The sequence below is a fragment of the Bos indicus genome, chromosome 15 (assembly GCF_029378745.1).
Source record: "Bos indicus isolate NIAB-ARS_2022 breed Sahiwal x Tharparkar chromosome 15, NIAB-ARS_B.indTharparkar_mat_pri_1.0, whole genome shotgun sequence".
NCBI classification, from domain to species: domain Eukaryota; kingdom Metazoa; phylum Chordata; class Mammalia; order Artiodactyla; family Bovidae; genus Bos; species Bos indicus.
The window spans coordinates 64,149,466-64,174,757 of NC_091774.1; the positions used below are offsets into that span (position 1 = coordinate 64,149,466).

At 40.3% G+C, this 25,292-nt stretch overlaps 1 protein-coding gene across 2 annotated transcripts; it reads left to right on the forward strand.

Moving 5' to 3' along the window:
- Positions 1-1,356: 1,356 nt before the first annotated feature.
- DEPDC7 (DEP domain containing 7) lies at positions 1,357-24,340 on the forward strand. Of its 2 annotated transcripts, XM_019974586.2 has the most exons (10): positions 1,420-1,511; positions 2,286-2,348; positions 16,282-16,672; positions 18,394-18,521; positions 19,320-19,509; positions 22,151-22,362; positions 23,112-23,254; positions 23,433-23,558; positions 23,651-23,729; positions 24,018-24,340. In XM_019974586.2, the coding sequence occupies exons 3-10, from the start codon at positions 16,446-16,448 to the stop codon at positions 24,209-24,211; spliced, it is 1,299 nt and encodes a 432-aa protein (XP_019830145.1). In that variant the 5' UTR covers positions 1,420-1,511; positions 2,286-2,348; positions 16,282-16,445; the 3' UTR covers positions 24,212-24,340. The 2 variants fall into 2 exon arrangements, with proteins under 2 accessions (XP_019830144.1, XP_019830145.1); XM_019974585.2 differs by lacking the exon at positions 2,286-2,348 and having other exon boundaries at positions 1,357-1,511.
- The last annotated feature ends 952 nt before the right edge of the window (positions 24,341-25,292 follow it).

A 25,292-nucleotide genomic window follows, 5' to 3' on the forward strand; every position in this document is an offset into this window, starting at 1 on the left:
AAGTAGTCACTGAGGTCACCTGCCTTTTTCAAAAGATGCAATATTAGTGTTTGTCAAGATTTGTTTTCACAAATAGGATGAGCGTTTTATCTACCACGTAGTGAGGATGGACTTGTGCATTCAGTTACACGGTATGGGGTAGATTACAGCTAATTGCTCTGCTGGGTACCTGAAATCCCTCCTAAATGGTATCTTATCTCTGTGAGCAACAGTCAACAGAGAAATGACAAAGGAAATTTTTTGAACAGTGGCGAGACTGGGTTTTACTGCCACCAGGGGGAGAGAGCTCATAAAAAAGGCCAATCCTGGCACCAGTTTCTAAATCGTAGGAGCCCGTGTCTAACCTACTCAACTGGGGTGCCCAGGGTCGCAGTTTCTCGGCAAGTGTTTTTTGATATAACCATATGTATGTATTCTTCTAAGCATTTTGAAGGAACCACGTGTCGGAGCCTTTTCCAATAAGCTAACTCCCATATAAAAACTATTCTGATTTAATAATCTGTTCACACGGGCACCCTCCTTCTGAAAAGATATTTATGTGTGCCAAAGGTTTAAAATGATTGCTAAATCCCCAAATTTCGGGAGTAAAATGGGGGCGCAAGAATTTGGCAACTAAATTATTGGTCTCAGACCACTCACCCGAGGTACCCCAGCACTGGGTCCCTGGATTTCCTGTTCTCAACTTCCCCTTAACAGCCCCCCATTCCCTTCTTTCCTAGCTCTGTCCCTAACCCACTTGACCCAGAGTTATTTTGGAGGCGGCACCGATTTCTTTGGCAGCCAGCCCCAAGGCAAGCCAGCTGCCCTCCGGACTGTGAACTCTAGACATTGCTCTCCCAGGCCAGATAAAGATTTGTTCTTTACAGGAAGGGATGCGTGAAAAATTCGAAGCATTTATCATCATGACAGAATTTCAAGCACTTATGTTCCAGACCCAGCAACTAAAATACATGAATTAGCTCGTGTAATCTTCATAAAAATATTCCGTGAAGCGGGTACTGACATTGCCCCCGCATCACAGGTGAGGGCACTGAAGCCCAAGACAGTTAAGCAACAGAGCTAATCCACGGTGGATGCGCCTTTCACCGAAGCTGGCTTGAGCCTGGGCGCGTACGCCAGTCTGCGCGTGGGCTGTGCAGACGGCGGCGAGATGCTGGTTGCATGCGGCCGGCGCGGACTCGCAGGGCTCAGCACACCAAAACGCTTCCCATCTGGCTACCTCCAGGGCGGGGGCGGGGCCCCACCTTTCCCTCGCTGGCCGGGCCGCAGGTTACCGTGGGCCGCGGCCGGCACGTGACCGGCGGCGAGCGGAGCGCGGCGGGGGCGGGGCCTGGCGGGAACCCCGCCCCACCCCGGGCCAGTTAACTGGCTGCTCCAACGCGGGCGCCCACTTCGCGGTGCGGTCGTCTGAGGCGGTCCTGTCCCGGCGGCTGCGGCCATGGCGACGGTGCGGGAGAAGGCGGCGGCGCTGAACCTGTCGGCTTTCCAGAGTCCGGTGCAGAGGCCTCCCGGTAGGTGCCGAGGACCCGGTCCGAAAACGGTGGGGGCCACAGGGCGGGTGGGGGACGCAGGCTGCGATTCTCGCCCGGGCGGCGACCCTGCCGCGTTACAGCCAGGTCTGCAGCGGCCTCCGCGAGCCCCCGCACTGCGGTGGCTCCTTGGACCCGCGCCCCCGCGGGTGGGCTGCCGCGCCGGAGGCTGCTGTCCTCGCAGCCAGCTTTCTCCTAAGTTCCCCAGACTTGAACTTCGCCGCGCGCGAGTCTGTGCGCCAGCTGCCTGCCGGGCATTCTCAGTAGGTCTCCAAACGGGCTCCACATCGTTACTGGTGACTGTCTGAGCCACACACCGTGCTTCCACGGTGTAGCCAGGGGCCGAAAGCCTCTCTTGCCGGCTTTGTTCCCCAGACTCTTCCTGGGAGGGCTGAGAAGTTTCTGTTAATGTAAGTTTAACTTCTGCCGCCAGGAACTTGGCATAAAAAGCATTTATTAGTTACGCTTTCCGGATAAGGAGTATTAAAATGAACAGAAGTTTTTGATTTTCAGTGGTTGCTTGAGATTAGGGGAGACAAGTGATTTTTGCCAGCTTAATCATGTCTTAGAGGGCAGGTTACTTAGAATGTTAGTATGCTACATCTTGGTTTCTTTAAATATCCAAACAATTGAATGGAATCGGATGATCAGTTAAAATTGCTGATATGTTAAAATTCCGATTCTAGTATACCCTACATCTTAGTAGATAGAGTTAAGGAGTCCAGATAACACTTGGCTTTCTTGTTTTCCTTTTAGAAAAGTTACACTCCGCCCCCGCCCCTCTCTGTAGCTGCTATGCAGGATGCTTATAGGATAAGCGTAAGTTCCCTTGTTATTAAGTCTTTCATTTGAACTTATGAGTCCTCCCTCAAGGTGACAGTGGTCAGTGGATCGACGTGGGTAAAACTGGGTACATCTCAGTGGCCCCACTTTTGTGTTTTACTTAGAATTAGAAATGCTTCTTTTAATTTTCAAAATGCTAATGGTAAATTGTGATAGACAACCACTTCTCATTTGTAGTTTGCTAAGAACTATCTTAATATCGATCTTACTCTCCAATTGAAAGGATTCAAATAAGCATCTGATGGGTACATTCAGAATTTCTCCAGTGTTTACAGTGTGAAGAGAAGGGGAATACTTCATCATTTAGGAGTATAACATCAGCAATACTGGAAACAGTCTTGAGAAATCTTTAGGCTTACTTTCTGAGTGAAATTCCCAAATTTTACGTGATTAAAAGCCTTGTCTTCTCTAACAGCCCAAATACCAATTCTGAGCTTTGGTTGTTAGTGAACAGGTTTTTACGATAAGGGAATATGTATTCAAAATTAAATAGATGACTCTCAGAGGAAAGAGTTGAAATGTTGGTTATCGAATTTGAACCCAAGGAGAGAACCACTATCTTCTGCACACAAGGTGCAGTGGGCAGAGAAGGGCCCACTGGCTTTTCTCATTTGTTTCGCTTGCTGCAGTTGGAACCCTACCTGTTATCCTGTGTTAATCCCCCTTCCACTCTTCAGTAGCCTTGTCACAGTCCTGGTGAGCACGGTAATGGGAGCCTCTGGTTCTTGGTTCCTTGCCATTCTCTTTCTGTGTGCTCTGGCAAGCAGCTTTGGATCTGTTTCTCTACCTATTAATAATGCTTCCATAGTTTAAAGGGGCTGTAACAACCAGGGACCTGATTTATGTAGAAGAAATAAAGTCTGTATGCTAACTTCTAGTAAGTCCTTTGAAGATATTTGTCTTTTAATATAGACGAGCAAAAAAGTGGTATGTACCCTGTTATCCCTTTCTAACTGTAACCTAATTCTTTGAATTCACCTGATATCACTTTTCCAGGGAGCTCAAGTACTTCCCATATGCTGTCTCATTAATCTGTATGAATTAAAGCAAGGGCCAGTGCCTACTTTCGTTGCTAGTCTTCTAAACATATTTTAAAATTGTTCTTTATTTATTTTACATAGTTTGCCTGCAGCCTTCTTTTCAGAGGCAGTCAGTCTTGTGTGACATCTCTAATGCTGTGTCAGAGGAAGACAAAGTTTGGGCCAGCCAAAACCAATACACAGTAAAAAGTGCTGCAATATTGATATTGGTGTATAGGAAGTTTTCCCTACTCAGTCGCAGCTGCCTAGTTTAACACCCAAAGCCCAGCTCTCTACATTTATCTATTTTCATGAGATTTTGGTTAATGTCCAATAAATGTAGTTCTTTTCCTTTGTCTTAATTCTGTGAGTCATGTTTTAAAAGCTCTTTTGAAAAAAAGTAATTCTTAAATACAATTCTCCCAATCCTAAGTGATTTTGGATTTTATATACTTATCTTCTGATGAAGAGTTAAATCTTCTGGTATGAGTCACATTTGTCTTCTCATCTGCTGGTGGTCTTTGATTGACTGCTGTTCAGAGCTTGACATCATCATCCAGGTGGTAGGAATGGGTAAAGGGTAAATGAAGGTGGGTTAGTTCATTCCCTTAGTTCAGAGAAAGGAAGAGGAAGAAAGAGACCCTCCTTTTTTTTCACTTTTTAAATAAATTTACAAATTTTTAGAATAGATCTAGATTTACAAAAAGTCATGAAGTTGGTGCGTAGAGTTCCCATATACCCTTCACTCAGATTCCCTTATTATTGGCATGTTACATTAGGGCTTCCCTGGTAGCGCAGTGGTAAAGAATCCACCTGCCAATGCAGGAAGATGAAAGTTCAGCCCCTGGGTCAGGAAGAGCACCTGGAGGAGGAAATGGCAACCTACTCCAGGTATTCTTGCCTGGAGAATCCCATGGACAGAGGAGCCTGACGGGCTGTACAGTCCATGGGTTGCGGAGAGTGGGACAGGACTGAGCGTGCACACTGACTATTAACATGCTGTTTTATTAGTATAGTACATTTGTCACAGTGGACTGGTGTTGATATCCATACTTTTACTCAGCTTTTCTTAGTTTTTGCTGAATATCCTTTTTCAGTTCCAGGGTCCTATCTAGGATGTTATTATATATTACTGTGAATCCATGTCTCCTTTGGCATTTCTAGATTGAGACAGTTTCCTCTTTGATTTTTATACATCTGTTAATTGCTGGATATGTGCTAGCCACTTGACATATGTCTCAGATGACCCACACAATAACTGCTGCTGCTGCTAAGTCACTTCAGTCGTGTCCGACTCTGTGTGACCCCATAGACGGCAGCCCACCAGGCTCCCCTGTCCCTGGGATTCTCCAGGCAAGAACACTAGAGTGGGTTGCCATTTCCTTAAGTAGAATTAGCTATGTTTTGCCCCAGAAAAGTTAGGCAGCTTGCCCGCGATTGCGTTATTAGTAATGATGGAGCCAAGAATAGAACCCAGTTCTCTGGGTCTCTAAAACCCAAGCTGTTGTCTTTCTCTATTCACAGAACCCAGCATTAGGCCTGCTGCATTAATGCAACTTTTCATGTCTAAACAGTATTCACTTAACCGAGGGTTTCTGAGCTTCAGCGTTGTTGACATTTTCCTTGTTGTGGAGGCTGGCCTGTCACTGTGATGTTAAGCAGTGTCCCTGGCCCCTCTACCCACTAAACATCAGTAGCACCTCCCCCTCCTTGGCATATAGCAGCCAAAAATGGCTCCAGACATTGCCAAATGTCTGGGACAGGGGATAAAAATCACCCACTAGGAACCACTGTGTTAACCCTTCTTTAAAATATTTTAATAGTTGGCAATAATCTGCAACTAACAAGTACTGGATAATTTGAACCTTTGTGAACTATAAGGAAATTTGAAAGGAATGGACTTCCCTAGTGGCTCAGGAGATGTGGGTTCCGTCCCTGGGTCAGGAAGATTCCCTGGAGAAGGAAATGGCAACCCACTCCAGTATTCCTGCCTGAGAAATCCAATGGACAGAGGAGGGGGTCTCAAAAGCGCTGGACGTGACTCGGTGACTAAACAACAAGGCGCTGGCGCACTGTGTAAGTTTTGTGCAAAATATGCTGAACATAAGCTGTCTGAATTCTTGTGTGTGTGTTGGGGGAGAGGGGGCAGTTTAATGCTCAAAAATGAAAATAAAATCGTTACATACTAATTTTGAAGTAACATGTTTTAGTAACATTGTGTATATATTTACCTTACATTGGGATCCAGTATTGGGATCCAGTTTTATAATGTCTGTTGATCTTCTAAGGAGATCTATTAATCTATTTGAAATGATTATAGAATTGTTTTCACCCTTATATTGGTTCTCACAGCAGGGCCGTAGTTAAAACTAACTACATAGATCATGGCTGATACTCATTACCTGCTTGTAACATATGTGTAAATATAATTCCTTGACCTGTCTGCCTTATAACTTGATTTTTAGGGAATTATTACTATAATAACTTGATTATTTAGCATGCATTTTTTATAAGTAAAGATGATTATTCGTGATATTACAAATACATATCAATTCAGTATTAGAAGTGTAACTTTTTGTGGCTGATAAACTTTTTTGGGTAGATTTCAAATACATGAAAAGGATCGGTCTTTGCCTTTGAAAAATAGTTCTTGTTTTCAAGCAGATAACGATGAACCTGCTTGAAAACTGAATGTTAACTAGCCTAGACTTATGTAGTGCTCACAAGCATGTGTAGTATGTTCTAGACCTAGTTTCAAACAATTTCAGAGCCTCTTGATAGCTTCTCAGAGCTTTTTATCTGACGGGTCAAATTTGTTCCCGTGCTTCGCTTCTTATATTTTGTTTGATGTTAAGTGTCCATATCTAAATGGAAAGTGATGTGTTTTAGTCTCTAAAATCCTATAAATCAGTTTAGACTTGAAACATGCCATGAACATAGTGTTTAACTCTTGTATCAGTAAATGAAGGAGCCATGTTATAAAAGTTACATCTCTTACTCAGAGTTGTTGCAGCTGGTCTCTATAGACTTTGATCATTAGGTTATGATGTCTTTACAACATGCTTAACCAAATGGTAAACAAAGAAGCATCATTGTAGATGGTGTGAATTTTAAAAAAGTGTCCAGTTCATATGCAAGTGAAGTTTAAGGAAAAGCTGAAACTTAAATTCTGATTGCTAGACTTACATAAAGCATTCATTTTATACTTCCGGTCTCTTGAATCCTATTTAGAGGTCTCAGTAATTCTTCTTACTGGGCCATGGTCAGTGATCCCAATGTTCATTTCAGCTCTTAGATGATGATAAATATGAAGTTTCAAACCAGTATGTGGGGGATTTGTGTTCAACTGGTGAAGTCAGCATTTAAAAAAACAGGTTATCCTAGTGTGGGTTTTGGCACATTTACTCATCAAGTCCAGGGTATATTATGTTTTAAAGTATCTGTATGAACTTGAGCTAGTTTGGGTCTGTGGGTGGTGATGCTTGAGGGGAAATATCCCAGGATGCAATGGTTGCAAATTAATGGTCAGTGAGAACAGAAAGGACCTGAAAGGATTGAATTGTATTATGCCTGGAGGACTCTGGAAACATTGGATGGCTCACAGGTGCCTACTACCCTGCTCTAACCTGTTCTTTAATCTTTTATACTGTGTTATCCAACCTGCAAGACTTCCTGATTTCCCATATTTAAACAGCAAGTTAATATGGGGAAATATATTCTGTATATCCTGTTTTCCCTGTAAAGATTAGCTATTTTCACGTCATTGAGGCTCTCACCCCCATCAGTTGTCTTATTGATCTCAAATTAATACGTGAGTCAGCTTTATCCCTGAGGATTTGTATGCTTCCTTATAGCTCAACTGTTGTTATATATGTTTCATCTTTAGTATTATTACTAGCCCAGAAGTCTGTTTAGTTGGTACTTAATAGGCAGTCTGAGCTCTGCAAGTTTAAACCTTGCTTATTTTCCTTTCCTGTGTACTGTGGATAGTATATCATAGAATTTATGATACCAATCTTTTTTTTAGGATTAATGACTACTGTTTCTAAATAGCTTGGTTAAGGACTTACAAATCTTAAAGTTGTTTGTTGTTTATTTCATCTCCTAGGCTCACTTAAAACTCTTTCAGTTAATCCAAGTCTTCAGTGAAAGGTTAATGCTAAAACTATCTGGTGACTTAATATATTTATATTTACATATTAGGAAATCCTAATGTATATTTAGTAGCATAAAATTGAAGGTAAGTTTAATTCACTGAGCCTCAATTTCTTAAAAATAGGACTATTTTTAACTATTTCAGAGAAGTTTATTAGGATTAAATGAGAGAAGGCAGAGCTTGTTATATTGTAAGTCCTCAGATTTTCAGTTCAGTTCAGTTCAGTTCAGTCGCTCAGTCGTATCTGACTCTTTGCGACCCCATGAGTCATAGCACGCCAGGCTTCCCTGTCATCACCAACTCCCAGAGTTCACTCAAACTCATGTCCATTGGGTTGGTGATGCCATCCAGCCATCTCATCCTCTGTCATCCCCTTCTCCTTCTGCCCCCAATCCCTCCCATTATCAGAGTCTTTTCCAATGAGCCAACTCTTGGCATGAGGTAGCCAAAGTATTGGAGTTTCAGCTTTAGCATCAGTCCTTCCAATGAACACCCAGGACTGATCTCCTTTAGGATGGACTGGCTGGATCTCCTTGCAAGAGATCCAAGGGACTCTCAAGAGTCTTCTCCAACACCACAGTTCAAAAGCATCAATTCTTTGACGCTCAGCTTTCTTCACAGCCCAACTCTCACATCCATACATGACCACTGGAAAAACCATAGCCTTGCCAAGATGAACCTTTGTTGGCAAAGTAATATCTCTGCTTTTCAATATACTGTCTAGGCTGATCATAACTTTCCTTCCAAGGAGTAAGCGTCTTTTAATTTCATGGCTGCAATCACCATCTGCAGTGATTTTGGAGCCCCCAAAAATAAAGTCTGACATTGTTTCCACTGTTTCCCCATCTATTTCCCATGAGGTGATGGGGCCAAATGCCATGATCTTAGTTTTCTGAATGTTGAGCTTTAAGCCAACTTTTTCACTCTCCTCTTTCACTTTCATCAAGAGGCTTTTTAGTTCCTCTTCACTTTCTACCATAAGAGTGGTGTCATCTGCATATCTGAGGTTATTGATATTTCTCCCGGCAATCTTGATTCCAGCTTGTGCTTCTTCCAGCCCAGCGCTTCTCATGATGTACTCTGCATATAAGTTAAATAAGCAGGGTGACAATATACAGCCTTGACGTACTCCTTTTCCTATTTGGAACCAGTCTGTTGTTCCATGTCCAGTTCTGATCATTGCTTCCTGACCTGCATATAGGTTTCTCAAGAGGCAGATCAGGTGGTCTGGTATTCCCATCTCTTTCAGAATTTTCCAGTTTATTGTGATTCACACAGTCAAAGGCTTTAGCATAGTCAATAAAGCAGAAATCGATGTTTTTCTGGAACTCTCTTGCTTTTTCCATGATCCAGCAGATGTTGGCAATTTGATCTCTGGTTCCCCTGCCTTTTCTAAAACCAGGTTGAACATCTGGAAGTTCACGGTTCATGTACTGCTGAAGCCTGGCTTGGAGAATTTTGAGAATTACTTTACTAGCATGTGAAATAAGTGCAATTGTGCGGTCGTTTGAGCATTCTTTGGCATTGCCTTTCTTTGGGATTGGAATGAAAACTGACCTTTTCCAGTCCTGTGGCCACTGCTGAGCTTTCCAAATTTGCTGGCATATTGAGTGCAGCACTTTCACAGTGTCATCTTTCAGGATTTGAAATAGCTCGACTGGAATTCCATCACCTCCACTAGCTTTGTTCATAGTGATGCTTTCTAAGGCCCACTTGACTTCACATTCCAGGATGTCTGGATCTAGCTGAGTGATCACACCATCGTGATTATCTGGGTCGTGAAGCTCTTTTTTGTACAGTTCTTCTGTGTATTCTTGCCACCTCTTCTTAATATCTTGTGCTTCTGTTAGGTCCATACCATTTCTGTCCTTTATTGAGCCCATCTTTGCATGAAATGTTTCCTTGGTATCTCTAATTTTCTTGAAGAGATCTCTAGTCTTTCCCATTCTGTTGTTTTCCTCTTTTTCTTTGCATTGATAGCTGAGGAAGGCTTTCTTATTTCTCCTTGCTATTCTTTGGAACTCTGCATTCAGATGTTAGCTAGTGTTAATATAATGAAGATTTGAAAAAAGACTAACGAGCAAATATTTTAAGTTCATTTAAATCTCAGCTATAGTCTCTGGTCTATTAGGAAGTTAAGAATTAGTGAAAAAGTGAAAGTGAAGTTGCTCAGTTGTGTCCGACTCTTTGTGACCCCATGGACTGTAGCCTTCCAGGCTCCTCTGTCCTTGGGATTTTCCAGGCAAGAATACTGGAGTGGGTTGCCATTTCCTTCTCCAGGAGATCTTCCCAACCCAGGAATTGAACTCAGGTTTCCCTCATTGTAGGCAGACGCTTTACCCTCAGAGCCGCCAGGGAAGTTAAGAATATTAAGTGATACTCCTCCTTTTATGTAGTCATAGTGACTGAAAACAGTACAGCCACTCCTAGTTCTGGATACCAGGGAAATGACCAGGACGTATTTTGAGATTCCATCCAGTGTGTGATTCTGGCTCTACTCAATAGAGACTAACTGTAGTGCATGCGTGCATGTTAAGTCACTTCAGTCATTGCCAACTCTTTGCAACCCTGTAGGCTGTAGCCTGTCAGGCTCCTCTGTCCATGGGGATTCTCTAAGCAAGAATGCTGGAGTGGATTGCCATGCCCTCCTCCAGGGGATCTTCCCCACCCAGGAACTGAACTCACGTCTCTTATGTCTCCTACATTGGCAGGCAGGTTCTTCACTAGCACCACCTGGGAAGCCCAACTAACCGCAGTTCCAGTAGTAAATTTAGTTTCAACTTGATTTCTCTAGTCGAATCTCCCTAATTCAGCTTTTAAAGCTACTCACATATTTGGTAAATTGCCATCAATTACTTCCTTCTTTGTTTAGTAATACATTATGAAGTATCTGGAATTTTTAAATGTCTTGATAATTAAAAAGATTCTTGCTGATAATTTTAAACTAGCATCATAATAATGGGTAGACAGTAAAATTGAATGTGAAAAACTGAAAGGTGCTCAGTTGTGTCCGACTCTTTGCAACCCCATGTTGCAGTCGGACACTGGGTAGCCTTTCCCTCTCCAGGGGATCTTCCCAACCCAGGGATCGAACCAGGGTCTCCTGCATTGCAGGCGGATTCTTGACCAGCTGAGCCACCAGGGAAGCCCATAGTAAAATTACCCATCTATTTTTGAAATAATACAAACACATAATAAAGGGTTTTTTGTGTTTGTGTGTGTCTCTTAGTAATTTTTATGGTCAGTCAGTGCAGTTGCTCAGTCATGTCTGACTCTTTGCAACCCCATGTACTGAAGCACACATGCCTCCCTGTCCATCACCAACTCCCGGAGTTTACTCAAACTCATATTCATTGAGTTGGTGATGCCATCCAACCATCTCATCCTCTGTTGTCCCCTTCTCCTCCCTCCTTCAGTCTTTCCCAGCATCAGGGTCTTCTCAAATGAGTCAGCTTTTCGCATCAGGTGGCCAAAGTATTGGAGTTTCAGCTTCAACATCAGTCTTTCCAATGAATATTCAGGACTGATTTCCTTTAGGATAGACTGGTTGGATCTTCTTGCAGTCCAAGGGACTCTCAAGAGTTTTATCCAACACCAGTGTTCAAAAGCATCAGTCCTTCGGCGCTCAACTTTCCTTATAGTCCAACTCTCACATCCATACATGACTACTGGAAAAACCGTAGCCTTGACTAGATGGACCTTTGTTGGCAAAGTAACGTCTCTGCTTTTTAATATGCTGTCTAGGTTGCTCATAACTTTCCTTCCAAGGAGTAAGTGTCTTTTAATTTCATGGCTGCAGTCACCATCTTCAGTGATTTTGGAACCCAAAAAAATAAAATCTGCCACTGTTTCCACTGTTTCTCCATCTATTTGCCATGAAGTAATGGAAATTAAAAGATGCTTACTCCTTGGAAGGAAAGTTATGACCAACCTAGATAGCATATTGAAAAGCAGAGACATACTTTGCCAACAAAGGTCCGTCTATTCAAGGCTATGGTTTTTCTTGTGGTCATGTATAGATGTGAGAGTTGGACTGTGAAGAAGGCTGATTGCTGAAGAATTGATGCTTTTGAACTGTGGTGTTGGAGAAGACTCTTGAGAGTCCCTTGGACTGCAAGGAGATCCAACCAGTCCATTCTGAAGGAGATCAGCCCTGGGATTTCTTTGGAAGGAATGATGCTAAAGCTGAAACTGCAGTACTTTGGCCACCTCATGCGAAGAGTTGACTCATTGGAAAAGACTCTGATGCTGGGAGGGATTGGGAGCAGGTGGAGAAGGGGACGACAGAGGATGAGATGGCTGGATTGGATCACTGACTCAATGGACGTGAGTCTGAGTGAACTCCGGGAGCTGGTGATGGACAGGGAGGCCTGGCGTGCTGCGATTCATGGGGTCGCAAAGAGTCGGACACGACTGAGCGACTGAACTGAACTGAGTGGAACCGGATGCCATGATCTTTGTTTTCTGAATGTTGAGCTTTAAGCCAACTTTTTCACTCTCTTATTTCACTTTCATCAAGAGGCTCTTTGATGAAATAGTATGAAACATGAATAGTACGAAAAGGCAAAAAGATAGGACACTGAAAGATGAACTCTCCAGGTCAGTAGGTGCCCAGTATGCTACTGGAGATCAGTGAAGAAATAACTCCAGAAAGAATGAAGAGACGGAGCCAAAGGAAAAACAGCACCCAGTTGTGTATGTGACTGCTGATGGAAGCAAGGTCTGATGCTGTAAAGGGCAATATTGCATAGGAACCTGGAATGTTAGGTCCATGAATCAAAGCAAATTGGAAGTGATCAAACAGGAGATGGCAAGAGTGAACGTTGACATTTTAGGAATTAGCGAACTAAAATGGACTAGAATGGGTGAATTTAACTCAGATGACAATTGTATCTATTACTGTGGGCAAGAATCCCGTAGAAGAAATGGAGTAGCCATCCTAGTCAACAGAAGAGTCCAAAATGCAGTACTTGGATACAGTCTCAAAAACAACAGAATGATCTCTGTTCATTTCCAAAGCAAACCATTCAATATCATGGAATCCAAGTCTATGCCCCGACCAGTAATCCTGAAGAAGCTGAAGTTGAACGGTTCTGTGAAGACCTACAAGACCTTCTAGAACTAACACCCAAAAAAGATGTCCTTTTCATTATAGGGGATTGGAATGCAAAAATAGGAAGTCAAGAAACACCTGGAATAACAGGCAACTTTGGCTGTTGGAGTACGGAATGAAGCAGGTCAAAAGCTAATAGAGTTTTGCCAAGAGAACCCACTGGTCATAGCAAACACCCTCTTCCAACAACACGAGAAGACTCTACACAGGTACATCACCAGATGGTCAACACCAAAATCAGATTGACTATATTCTTTGCAGCCAAAATGGAGAAGCTCTATACAGTTGGCAAAAACAAGACCAGGAGCTGACTGTGGCTCAGATCATGAACTCCTTATTGTCAAATTCAGACTTAAATTGAGGAAAGTAGGGAAAACCACTAGACCATTCAGGTATGACCTAAATCAAATCCCTTAGGATTATACAGTGGAAGTGAGAAATAGATTTAAGGGACTAGATCTGATAAGGGTGCTTGATGAACTGTGGGTGGAGGTTCATGACATTGTACAGGAGACAGGAAGCAAGACCATCCCCATGGAAAAGAAATGCAAAAAAGCAAAATGGCTGTCTGGGGAGGCCTTACAAATAGCTGTGAAAAGAAGAGAAGCAAAAAGCAAAGGAGAAAAGGAAAGATATAGCCATTTGAATGCAGAGTTCCAAAGAATAGCAAGAAGAGATAAGAAAGCCTTCCTCAGCTATCAATGCAAAGAAATAGAGGAAAACAACAGAATGGGAAAGACTAAAGATCTCTTCAAGAAAATTAGAGATACCAAGGAAACATTTCATGCAAAGATGGGCTCAATAAAGGACAGAAATGGTATGGACCTAACAGAAGCAGAAGATATTAGAAGAGATGCCAAGAATACACAGAAGAACTGTACAAAAAAGACCTTCATGACCCAGATAATCACGATGGTGTGATTACTCACCTAGAGCCAGATATCCTGGAATGTGAAGTCAAGTGGGCTTTAGAAAGCATCACTACGAACAAAGCTAGTGGAGGTGCTGGAATTCCAGTCGAGCTATTTCAAATTCTAAAACATGATGCTGTGAAAGTGTTGCACTCAATATGCCAGCATATTTGGAAAACTCAGCAGTGGCCTCAGGACTGGAAAAGGTCAGTTTTCATTCCAATCCCAAAGAAAGGCAATGCCAAAGAATGCTCAAACTACCTCACAATTGCACTCATCTCACACACTAGTAAAGTAATGCTCAAAATTCTCCAGGCCAGGCTTCAGCAGTACATGAACCATGAACTTCCAGATATTCAAGCTGGTTTTAGAAAAGGCATAGAAATTGCCAACATCTGCTGGATCATAGAAAAGGCAAGAGAGTTCCAGAAAAACATCGATTTCTGCTTTATTGACTATGCTAAAGCCTTTGACTTTGTGGATCACAATAAATTGTGGAAAATTCTGAAAGAGATGGGAATACCAGACCACCTGACCTGCCTCTTGAGAAATCTGTATGCAGGTCAGGAAGCAACAGTTAGATCTGGACATGGAACAACAGACTGGTTCCAAATAGGAAAAGGAGTATTTATGGTAGATACAAAATTATCTGCCATAATTGGTACGGTAGATAATTTTGGCTATGGCTCACTGCAGTCCTTATGTTTATTTCAACACAAAAGATGAATTTCAAATGACCCACTTAAAATTTATGACTCGTGCACTGAGTTGAGGTTTTTTCCCCAGGCATACCACAAAGTTTATGGGATTTTAGTTCCCCAGTCAGGGATCGAAACCTGGCCCCCCACAGTGGATGTGTGGAGTCCTAACCCCTCGAATGCCAAGGGAATTCCCAGGTGGAGTTTTAATATGCCTCAGAAACGTACCTTTGCTTTCATCTTACACATTCTATCTAACAAAGGAAGGTTGTTTCAAGTAGGAATTTCTTTAATGATAATTCCCTTATTCCTTTCTGCTGTGCTGTTGCATATTGTTTTTCTTTTCTAGACTACTTTAAGGGAAATAAGTCTCCCTGGTAGCTCAGATGGTTGAGAGTCTACCTGTGATGCAGGAGACCTGAGTTCGATCCCTGGGTTGGGAGAATTCCCTGCAGAGGAGGGCATGGCAGCCCGCTCCAGTATTCTTGCCTGGAGAATCCCATGGACAGAGAGCCTGGTGGGCTATGGTCCATGGCGTTGCAAAGAGTCAGACATGATTGAGGCAACTTAGGATGCTCACACAAGGGAAGTAATCAGTTTTCAATTTCAGTCCAGGTTCGATGCACGATACTGGATGCTTGGGGCTAGTGCACTGGGACGACCCAGAGGGATGGTATGGGGAGGGAGGAGGGAGGAGGGTTCAGGATGGGGAACACATGTATACCTGTGGTGGATTCATTTTGATATTGGGCAAAACTAATACAATTATGTAAAGTTTAAAAAAAAAAAAAAAGGTATACTGTGTTTCCATAAAAAGAAAGAGCAAGCCAGATAGGCAGCAAGCTGATGATTAGCTAGATTAATTCCATTAGCTTGCTAAAACTTAAGGTCCATTTTCTTTTCATTATTTCTCCTTTTCTTCTTCGTAGCTATGTCAAATATCAATTTATTAAAGTGAGGAAACATATAAATATTTGAAAGCATGTTTTCTTTCTTTTCTATTTGGCTAAATCCTTACTTTATTTCTGTGCTTCTCCTATCTTTGCAATAGTCTCTAAGCTCCTGTTGAGCAGGAACCAAACTGTTAGTTTACAAAGCACTTAATTCATGAGCATGCATAATAAGAAGCTTTTAAAAATTAGTTTATTCCAACAAGCATTATGTGTGAATGTATATCTATAACTATACATCTGTCTGTCTAGTTATCTATCTGACTAGTAAATGCTTTGAAATCATATAGACCATGAACTAAATCCCAGCACCACCATTACAATATAATGTTCAGAAGTTATACTTAACCTCTGTATATCTGTTTTCCATTTCACAAATATGGCAATGTCTGCTTCATAGAGTTGCTAAGATTAGATCATTTGTGTAAGGCATTTAATAGAGTTCCTTAATTGGTAACTGCCACAAGGTCTTATTTGATCTGCACCGCTCACTCCCATTTTCACTCTTCTCTGATCTCACTTCTGTTCTTTTCCTTGGTCACCTGAGTAGGTTGTGGTGGCCTCTCTCCTGTTCTCAGCAGAGCACCTCCCTCCTCCTCAAGGCCTTTGCTCTTTCTGTTTTCTCGGCTTTCCCCTCAGATAACTGCACAGCTTGCCCCCTGATTTTACTCAGGCTTCTGCCAAGGGATCACCTTGTCAGAGAGGTCTTTCCTGACCTCCCATCTAAAATAGCATTCTCTCTCTTACCTGGCTTTACTTACCTTCTTGACACTGATCTAACATACATGTGTTGTGGATATCTTCCCACAAAGTGTGTTTAAGTCCTTAAGAACAGGGACTTTATTTTGCCCATTCTTTTATCCTAACACATAGAACAGTGTTTAGCGTATAGTAGGCAGTAACTTTTTAATTAATTGCTACTAATAATTTCATATTTCAATAACAAGCTGCCCTCATAATTGTTCCTTATTAATAGCTTTGGAGATTGCTACTTTTTACTTAAGGCTTGCTTAGACCTTATTACAAATGAGCCAGGTGAGTCTGTGATTTTTCCCATTTCAGGTTTCAGTGTAGCCCAGAAGCCATTTGGAGCCACATATGTTTGGAGCAGCATTATAAACACTCTTCAAACACAGGTGGAGGTGAAAAAACGAAGGCACCATTTAAAAAGACACAATGACTGCTTTGTTGGTTCAGAAGCTGTGGATGTCATTTTTTCTCACCTAATGCAGAATAAATATTTTGGTGATGTAGATATTCCGCGGGCCAAAGTGGTAAGAGTTTGTCAGGCACTTATGGACTACAAAGTATTTGAAGCAGTTCCAACCAAAGTCTTCGGAAAAGACAAAAAACCCACATTTGAAGATAGTAGCTGCAGCCTTTATAGATTCACAACGACACCTAACCAAGACAGTCAGTTAGGGAAAGAAAACAAAGTATGTTCACCTTCCAGGTGAGTATATGTTAGATTTTCATTTAATATTGGCAGGAAGAGGCACCTTGTTAGCATAATCAGTCTCAGGATATTGGCAGAGGGGATGTTTACAGGATTTTGTCTACTTTTTAGTGAGATGCTGACTATCTTTTGAAATAGTAAATTAGGCTAAAATCTGGGTCTGTGGGTAAATTTGATAGAGTGAACTTTTATTTGATATCTCCTAGAATTCTTATTGGAAGTCATCAACAAATTTTGATTTTCCTGCTTCAAGTTACAATTATAGTATAAAGAATATTAGAGAGTTTATACACAAAGTGGTATGGAAGACAAACAGGTGGGTTGTCACTAGAATCCAGGAAGTAGCAGCTGTGAAATATGAAAGGAGCCAGAATGCAGAAAATTTATAGGACATGTTAGGGAGTTTGCATGTGATCACACAGATGTCAGGGAGGCCATAGAAAGACTCAAAGTATGATGAGATTGACCTTCAGAAAGGTCATCCTGGCAGCTATATGGACAGCCTAATGGGGAGAGCTAGGTAGGAATCTGTTGCAATACTGTGATCTACAGATGAGGAGGAAGTAGGCAGCAGTGGTGGAGGAGGAGGAACCATTTAAAGGGAGACAACATTGTAGAACCCAGTGACTGAAATGGATATAGGTCATAAGTGCATAGTTAACGTAGTTATTTGTCATGAAATAAAACTTTTCCCTTTTATTCCCCTCAGCTTAATGGTGAGGAGGTGACTGTGTAATTGAAGCTCTTAAAGTTCAGATCTGACCCAAAGTCAGACGTATAGTGTATTGACTTTGAAGTGTTTTTTAATTCTATATGTAAAACATGATAAAACGTACTTCTCTGTATATGAAGGAAGTGGGACAGGTAGGGCATGGTCAGTACTTTCCAAATGGAGATCCCTGTGCTTTATCTGAAACCTTTGGAACAGATGCTTATCGAAATTTGGAACTTTGGAGATTTTAGAAAGCTAATAATATACATATATCATTTACTAGATAACACTCCTAGACACAGGAGACATAGGTTTGATATCTGGGCCAGGAAGATCCCCTGGAGTAGGAAGTGGCAACCCACTACAATTTTCTTGCCTGGAGAATTCCATAGACAGAAAAGCCTGGCAGACTATAGTCCATGGGGTTGCTCAGACACAGCTGAGCATGCATGCAGATAACACTCCTAGAGGGATCTGGGACAGCATCTGGTAATCAAACACATTAATATTTCTGCAGTGAAAACGTTCATATTCACTGGGATAGATATAAAGGCTATGAAAATCTCAAAACAGGTTTTGTCACTGTATGAATTCTGAATAGACAACTTTGAATTTTTCAAAGCTTTTTGGGTTTCAGAATTGTGAGTAGGGGATTGTAGATCCATATTTGATGAGCACTGTCTACCAGAGAATGCCCTGGAAATAGAGATCACTAATAAAAATGATAAGCATAATTAAGTTTGACTATGTCTGATTGTGTTTTAAAATTGGAGACACAGTTTTAGTCATTGAATCACTTTAAGTGCTCAAAGGAGAATTTATTTAGAGTATATATTCAGGCTTGAGAAAGAAGGTGGCATGTCTTATATTTTATCCTCCTCTTAGAATTTGAATTTGTTATGCTTTTGCTGTGGAATACATAACTGTCTAGACACTCTTAGCTCTCAAATGCAAAAATATTTCTGTGGGCTTACTAATAAAAATTTATGAAATAAATTTGTTGTAGATATGCAGATACATTATTTAAGTCCTCTGACATCAGATCGACAAGTTTAGAGGCTCTGTGGGAAAACCTGAGTTTAAAGCCTGCCGACTCTCCTCGTGTAAATATCTCTGCAACCTTGTCTCCACAAGGTAAGCTCAAGATGATACAGGAAGGAATAGAAGACTAACTTCAAATAAAGTTATTTAAATTTTTTCAGTCTTAACCTTTATTAGAATTTAGATATTCAGAGCACAGAGAAAGAGCACACTGTGTATTAAAGCTGTTTATATTAAGTTTTAACAGAGGTCTATTATCTTTAACAAATAGATCAGTGTTGCAATTCTGAACACTGACTTTTGTCCTATCAGCTGGCAGAGGTTCAAATCTGAAATGATTTGCATGCAGATTTTTAAAAAAATTTATTTAAAATCTGTTCTCTAGCTTTCTCTAAGATTTTATTAGAGTCAGTAAAAAATTGGAAAATTATATTAAAACATTAACAGGATTCTTATGTTCTTCTTTGTCTATGGCCGTGGAATGTGGTTTTAAGGACGGATTTCCACCTTCCCTCCCCCATCCCACTTGTGGAAACCCTGAGTGGAATAATCTGCAGCCAATAGTTTCAGACGAGTTTTCAGACTGAATGACTCATTCTTTCTTCCTCGGTCCTTATTAACATGTTATATGACTTGATCTCTTATCAAGCCATATTGCTTTTTACAGTACAAGAATGAAAAGAATTCCTGTTGTCCAAAGTCTGTTCTCCTACACTTTACAACAAATCTTGAATTGTTGTTCCTTTGTTATAAGAAACCACTTCATAAAACTGACTTTCTCTTTTGTTTTCTTTTTCCACAAATTTATTAGCTTAGACCTGCCTAGGCAGATACTGTGGTGAGCCTGTAGTAACTGCTGTTAACTTTCCCCTTGTCATTTTCCCTGTGCAGTTATTAATGAAGTGTGGCAAGAAGAAACAATAGGGCGACTGCTCCAGCTTATAGACCTTCCTCTCCTTGACTCCCTCCTCAAACGGCAAGAGATGATACCTAAAGTTAGTCAGCCTAAGAGGCAGCTTGACTTGGTCAACAACAGGAACTATCTGGATCGAGGGATTCTCAAGGCTTACAGTGATTCTCAGTATGTGGAAAAACCTGTAATAATTTGAGTGTATTTGTAGGAAGATAATTAGTTTTAAGATAATCTTTTGAATTCTTCTGTCCATACAATCAGATATGCTTTGTCAGTTGATATTATCATTGTTGGGAAAAATGAAGAACAAAATTACCTTGGTCAAAATTAATGAGATTTAAATGTCATTATTTATCATATTCATTTTTTTTTCAACATATATCTTACTTGCATATCAAGTGAAGAAAATGATTATGCTCCACCTTCTTTGTTAAAATATAGGTCTGTCTAGTCTCTTAGAGCTGTCTGGTCTTACATTTCTAGTACTTCACCAGTTCTACATTCTAATGAACTATTAATATAGTTGAATGTCAAAAGGTAGCTTAAAACCTTACGTGAAAAAAATAATCCCAACATAAGAATTTAAATTACATTTATACAATTTAAATTAATAGGTGAAGGTATTTTATAATGACCTTAAATTTTAAGTACAGAATCAGAAATTGACCTTAAAAGATCATCTGTCTACATCTTAAGATGAAGCTGATGACCACAGGAGGTGACCTGACCTGGGTGGTGGCAGAATTAGTTGTCCTGAGTCCACAGCAGTGGAAGATATGATTTTTTTTTTAAACTATTTGTTGTTGTTCAGTTGATAAGTTGTGTCTGACTCTTTGCGACCCCGTGGACTGCAGCATGCCAGGCTCCCCTGTCCTTCACTGTCTCCTGGAGTTTGCTCAGATTCATGTCCATTGAGTCGGTGATGCCATCCAACCATCTCATCCTCTGCTGCCCCATTCTCCTTTAGCCTTCCATCTCTCCCAGCTTCAGGGTCTTTCCAGTGAGTCAGCTCTTCACATTAGGTGGCCAAAATATTGGAGCTTCAGCATCAGTCCTTGCAATGAATATTCAAGGTTGATTTCCTTTAGGATTGACTTGTTGGATCTCCTTGCAGTCCAAGGGACTCCTAAGAGTCTTCTCCAGCACCACAGTTCGAAAGCATCAGTTTGGTGCTCAGCCTTCTTTATGGTCGAGTTCTCACATCCATACATGACTACTGGAAAAACCATAGCTTTGACTATATGGACCTTTTATTGGCAAAGTGCTGTCTCTGCTTTTTAATACACTGTCTAGATTTGTCATAGCTTTTCTTCCAAGAAGCAAGCGTCTTTTAATTTCATGGCTGTAGTCACTGTCTACAGTGGTTTTGGAGCCCAAGAAAATAAAATCTGTCACTGTTTCAATTTTTCCCCCATCTGTTTTCCACAAAGTGATGGGACTGGATGCCATGATCTTAGTTTTTTAAACATTGAGTTTCAAGCCAGCTTTTTCACTCTCCTCTTTCACCTTCATTAAGAGGCTCTTTAGTTCCTCTTCCCTTTCTACCATTAGAGTGCTAGCATCTGCCTATCTGAGGTTGCTGATATTTCTCCCAGCAGTCTTGATTCCAGCTTGTGATTCATCTAGGCCAGCATTTTTCATGATGTACTCTGCATGTAAGTTAAATAAGTAGGGTGACAATACACTGCCTTGTCATACTCCTTTCCCAATTTTGAACTAGTCAGTTGTTCCATGTCCAGTTCTGTTGCTTCTTGATGCACATGCAGTTTTCCCAGGAGACCGGTAAAGTGGTCTGGTACACCCATCTCTTTAAGAATTTCCCACAGTTTCTTGTGATCCACACAGTAAAAGGCTTTAGCGTAGTCAATGAAGCAGATGTTTTTCTGCAGTTCTCTAGCTTTCTCCAGGATCCATTGAATGCTGGCAATTTGATCTTTGGTTCCTCTGCCTTTTCTAAACCCAGCTTGTATATCCAAAAGTTCTTGGTTCATGTACTGCTGATGCCCGTATTAACAAATTGAATGTTAAAAGTTAGTCATTCTATTTCTTAAAATGTAGCAATTTTCTTAAGTTACCCAACTGGGATTTTATTAGAAATGGCTAATTAATATTTAATTATTTTGAAACCCTAACTTGTCTTCCTCTATTCTCTTCTAGCCAGAGTCAGAGATGATAGATCATACCCAGAGCTTTGAAGTAAACCACAGTATATGAGAAAAATGCTGGTTTAGGAATCAGATCTGGGATCTAGTCCTTCCTGGGACCCTGAGCCAGTAACTTAAGAGTTTCTGGACCTCAATAGTAAATTTAAGGAGTGGAATTTGAATTCTGATGTCCTTTTCAGGCCTGTATTATAGTGGATAGCTTCTGTTTTTGCTTTAAAAAAGAGTGAAGACATATTAAAATCAACTTTTTATCTGTGATACATGACCTAGCTATAGAATTATACATATCCATTATACAAGCTGTAAAGAATTATACATATCTTTGGCTTCCCAGGTGGCTCAGTGGTAAAGAATCCACCTGCCAAGCAGGAGACATGGGTTTGATCCCCAGGTCAGGAAGATCTCCTGGAGCAGGAAATGGCAACCCATTCCAGTATTCTTGCCTGGAAAATCCCATCCAACCCTGGCGGGCTACAGTCCATGGGGTCACAAACAATCAAACATGACTTAGGGACTAAACAGCAAATAGCAGCCCCAAAGGTGTATAGAGATTCATCTTAGTGGGAAACTTGAAACAGCTAGTAAATCAGGTATGGGTTTATTGGTTATCCTTTGCTTTTTAAAATAATTCTTTTCTCTCATAGGGAAGATGAGTGGCTCTCTTCAGCAATTGATTGCTTGGAATACCTTCCAGACCAGATGGTGGTAGACATAAGCAGAAACTTTCCTGAGCAACCAGATAGAATAGACTTAGTGAAAGAACTTCTGTTTGATGCCATTAGCAAATATTACAGTAGTAGGGAACCTCTGTTAAATCACTTATCTGATGTTCATAATGGAATTGCAGAACTCCTAGGTAAGTAAGATGTTACTGAATACTAAAATTTCTCTTTGGAGGGAACAGGACAAAGTTTCTTGTCCCAAAATTAACCAAAATGATATTACTTCAGGCTGGGAATGGATCTAGACTAATCCATGGAAAGTATGTTTTTCCCAAAACTTCCATGGTTCATTTGGAAAGCAGCTTTACTGAGCTCTGAAGTCATGCAGGGACTTCTGGTCGCTACAGGTGAATGCTGCTCTCATTCACTGGAAACTTAATAAGCATAGAGCAGCAGTTCTCTTTTTCAGAAAGTGTTACCAGCACTGTCACCATTCTCCAGTCATCCTCTTCACAGTGGCAGACACTCTGCTTTGTCCCTGTGCCAGTGAGGCAGACTGTTCCACGTGGTTTGTTGAAAACAAGTTGCAGATTTCAAAGAATCCTATTTTTCTCAGAGTTGGCTATATCAGTACTGTATACATAGTGTACCCTTGAAATGTCATGAATTATTGGAAAACATGGGCTGAGAATTTATTTACAAAGTCACATTAGATTTAATATCCTAAGATTTGTGAATGACAAGGACTTAGGACTTGCCAGTTTGAGTATAGGCTTTCTTGATGGTATTGGTCATTCATTTTAATTCCTAGTCTCTTTGTTTTGCTGTTGAACATAATTTTGGATAAGTTTACTGATTAGCTTAAGTTTTAGCTTGACTTTTGTTCCCTTTGATATAGTTGTGTCTGGTCAAAATTAAAGCATTTTTTTCCTTTTGGCAAAAGTGAATGGGAAGACTGAAATAGCATTAGAAGCTACTCAGCTCTTTCTAAAGCTTTTGGATTCCCAAAATAGAGAAGAATTTAGAAGACTGCTGTATTTCATGGCTGTTGCAGCACATCCTTCTGAATTTAAATTACAGCAAGAAGTAAGTCTTTTGTCTAAATGTTAATTGTATTCAGTATCTGTGATACTTACAGGACATATTATTCCATTATCAGCATCAAGTATGTGGAAATGGACAGTAGCTATTAATATTTAACATTGCTTTTTATATTACATTTATTCTTAAAAATAAATTCTATTGGGTATATATTCTTTTACAGAGTGACAACCGAATGGTTGTGAAAAGGATGTTCTCAAAAGCTATTGTTCACAATAAAAATTTATCCAAAGGCAAAACTGACCTTCTGGTGCTCTTTTTAATGGATCATCAAAGAGATGTTTTTAAGGTAAAACTCTGAACGTAAAGTTGAACTTATGTAATAGATCACTAAATTAAAATGCATAATGTTCCATGTGCCTTCTTTTTTTTTTTTGTAAGATTCCTGGAACTCTACATAAAATTGTCAGTATTAAGCTCATGGACATTCAGAAAGGAAGAGATCCAAACAGAGACGCAGGTAATCTGAGAAATACTCCTTCCATGTCTCACGAGGATAAGTAGTTGCATTTTAGCTTCAGCTAGACTCTAACTCATCTTCTCAGAGCTATTCAGACTTAGCAGAGAGCCTTTTTATGTCAGAAAAGCAACCTGACAGGGTTAGAAAGTCAGCAGTGCTTAGCACCTTTACATGCATTTTATAAAGTGGGGGAAGAAAAAAAATATATATATATATACAAGTGGTTTTTTTCTTGTTAAATCTGAGGACTAGATCCATTAACTGAACTTTTTACTTTTAAACTTTAAGGATATATTTATTGCCAGAGAATTGATCGAAGTGATTATTCTGACCATACAAGGAAGACAACCAAGGATGAGCTGTTGAATTTACTAAAAAATATTGATGAGGATTCAAAACTTTCCACCAAAGAGAAGAAAAAATTGTTAGGTCAATTCTATAAGTGTCACCCAGACGTGTTTATTGAGTATTTTGGGGACTGAGTTTCCAGTATCTGTATATAACTTGTGCATTTTAAGAATAAATTATGTATCCTAAAGATTCAATCATATTGTAATATTAGATGTTCCTCTAAGTATGAAACTGTACTTAATAAAACATTTTTTGTATAACCTTTTGTGAAACTGAGTATTAGGTGGTGTATTGCTGTTAAGTATTGACCTCTCTCAGGTGAGTTGATTTATAATTATTGTGCACAATACTTTATAGAACATCCTGGGAATTTAAATGATGGGACATTGCAGCGTTTATAAAATAAAGTATTAAACAGTTAGGATGTCTGTAATTACAAGTTAATAGGAGTGTGGTTTGTACCTTCAAAGGTATATTTCTTGAAGATACAAGATAGAAATTTAGGCTATGCTAAAATGAATTTGTCAGTTACCATAAACTGTAGACAAGTCAGAAATTGAACTGTCCTAATGCTTTTGACAACTTCAGCATCTTTTAAAGCTTATTGTGTATAATTTCAAACATACATAAATATGGGGAGAATAGAATAATGAGCCCTTCATGTATTCATCATCCAGTTTCAACAGTTGTCAACTCATGGCCAGTCTTGTTTATTCTGGGCTCCCACCTCAGCAGATTTCATACATGCTATCACTTCATCTATAAGATTTCAGTATATATGACTAAAAGATAAGGACATTAAAAACATAACCCCAGTATCATTATTATACACACACAAAGTCACAATTCCTTAATATCTTCAAAAATGCAGTCAGTGTTCACAGTTTCTGATCTCAAATGACGGTGACATTTACGTAGGGATCCCAACAGAGTTCATACATTGCAATTGGTTAATGTGCTTCTTAAATCTTTATAGGTTTTTCTCTTTGTCTCTCCTCCCTTCTTTTCTCTCTGTTTGTTATTCAGTAAACCTGGTCGGCTGTTCTTGAGTTCCCCACAATCTGGATTTAGCTGACTGCAAGCCTGTACTATCCTTTATCATGTTCCTCTGTGTCCTTCATTCCTTGTAAATTAGTCATTAGAACTAATGTCTCAACAACTTTTTATTCAGTTAATAGTTATTTTGGAACAACTGCACTGCACTGACACAAT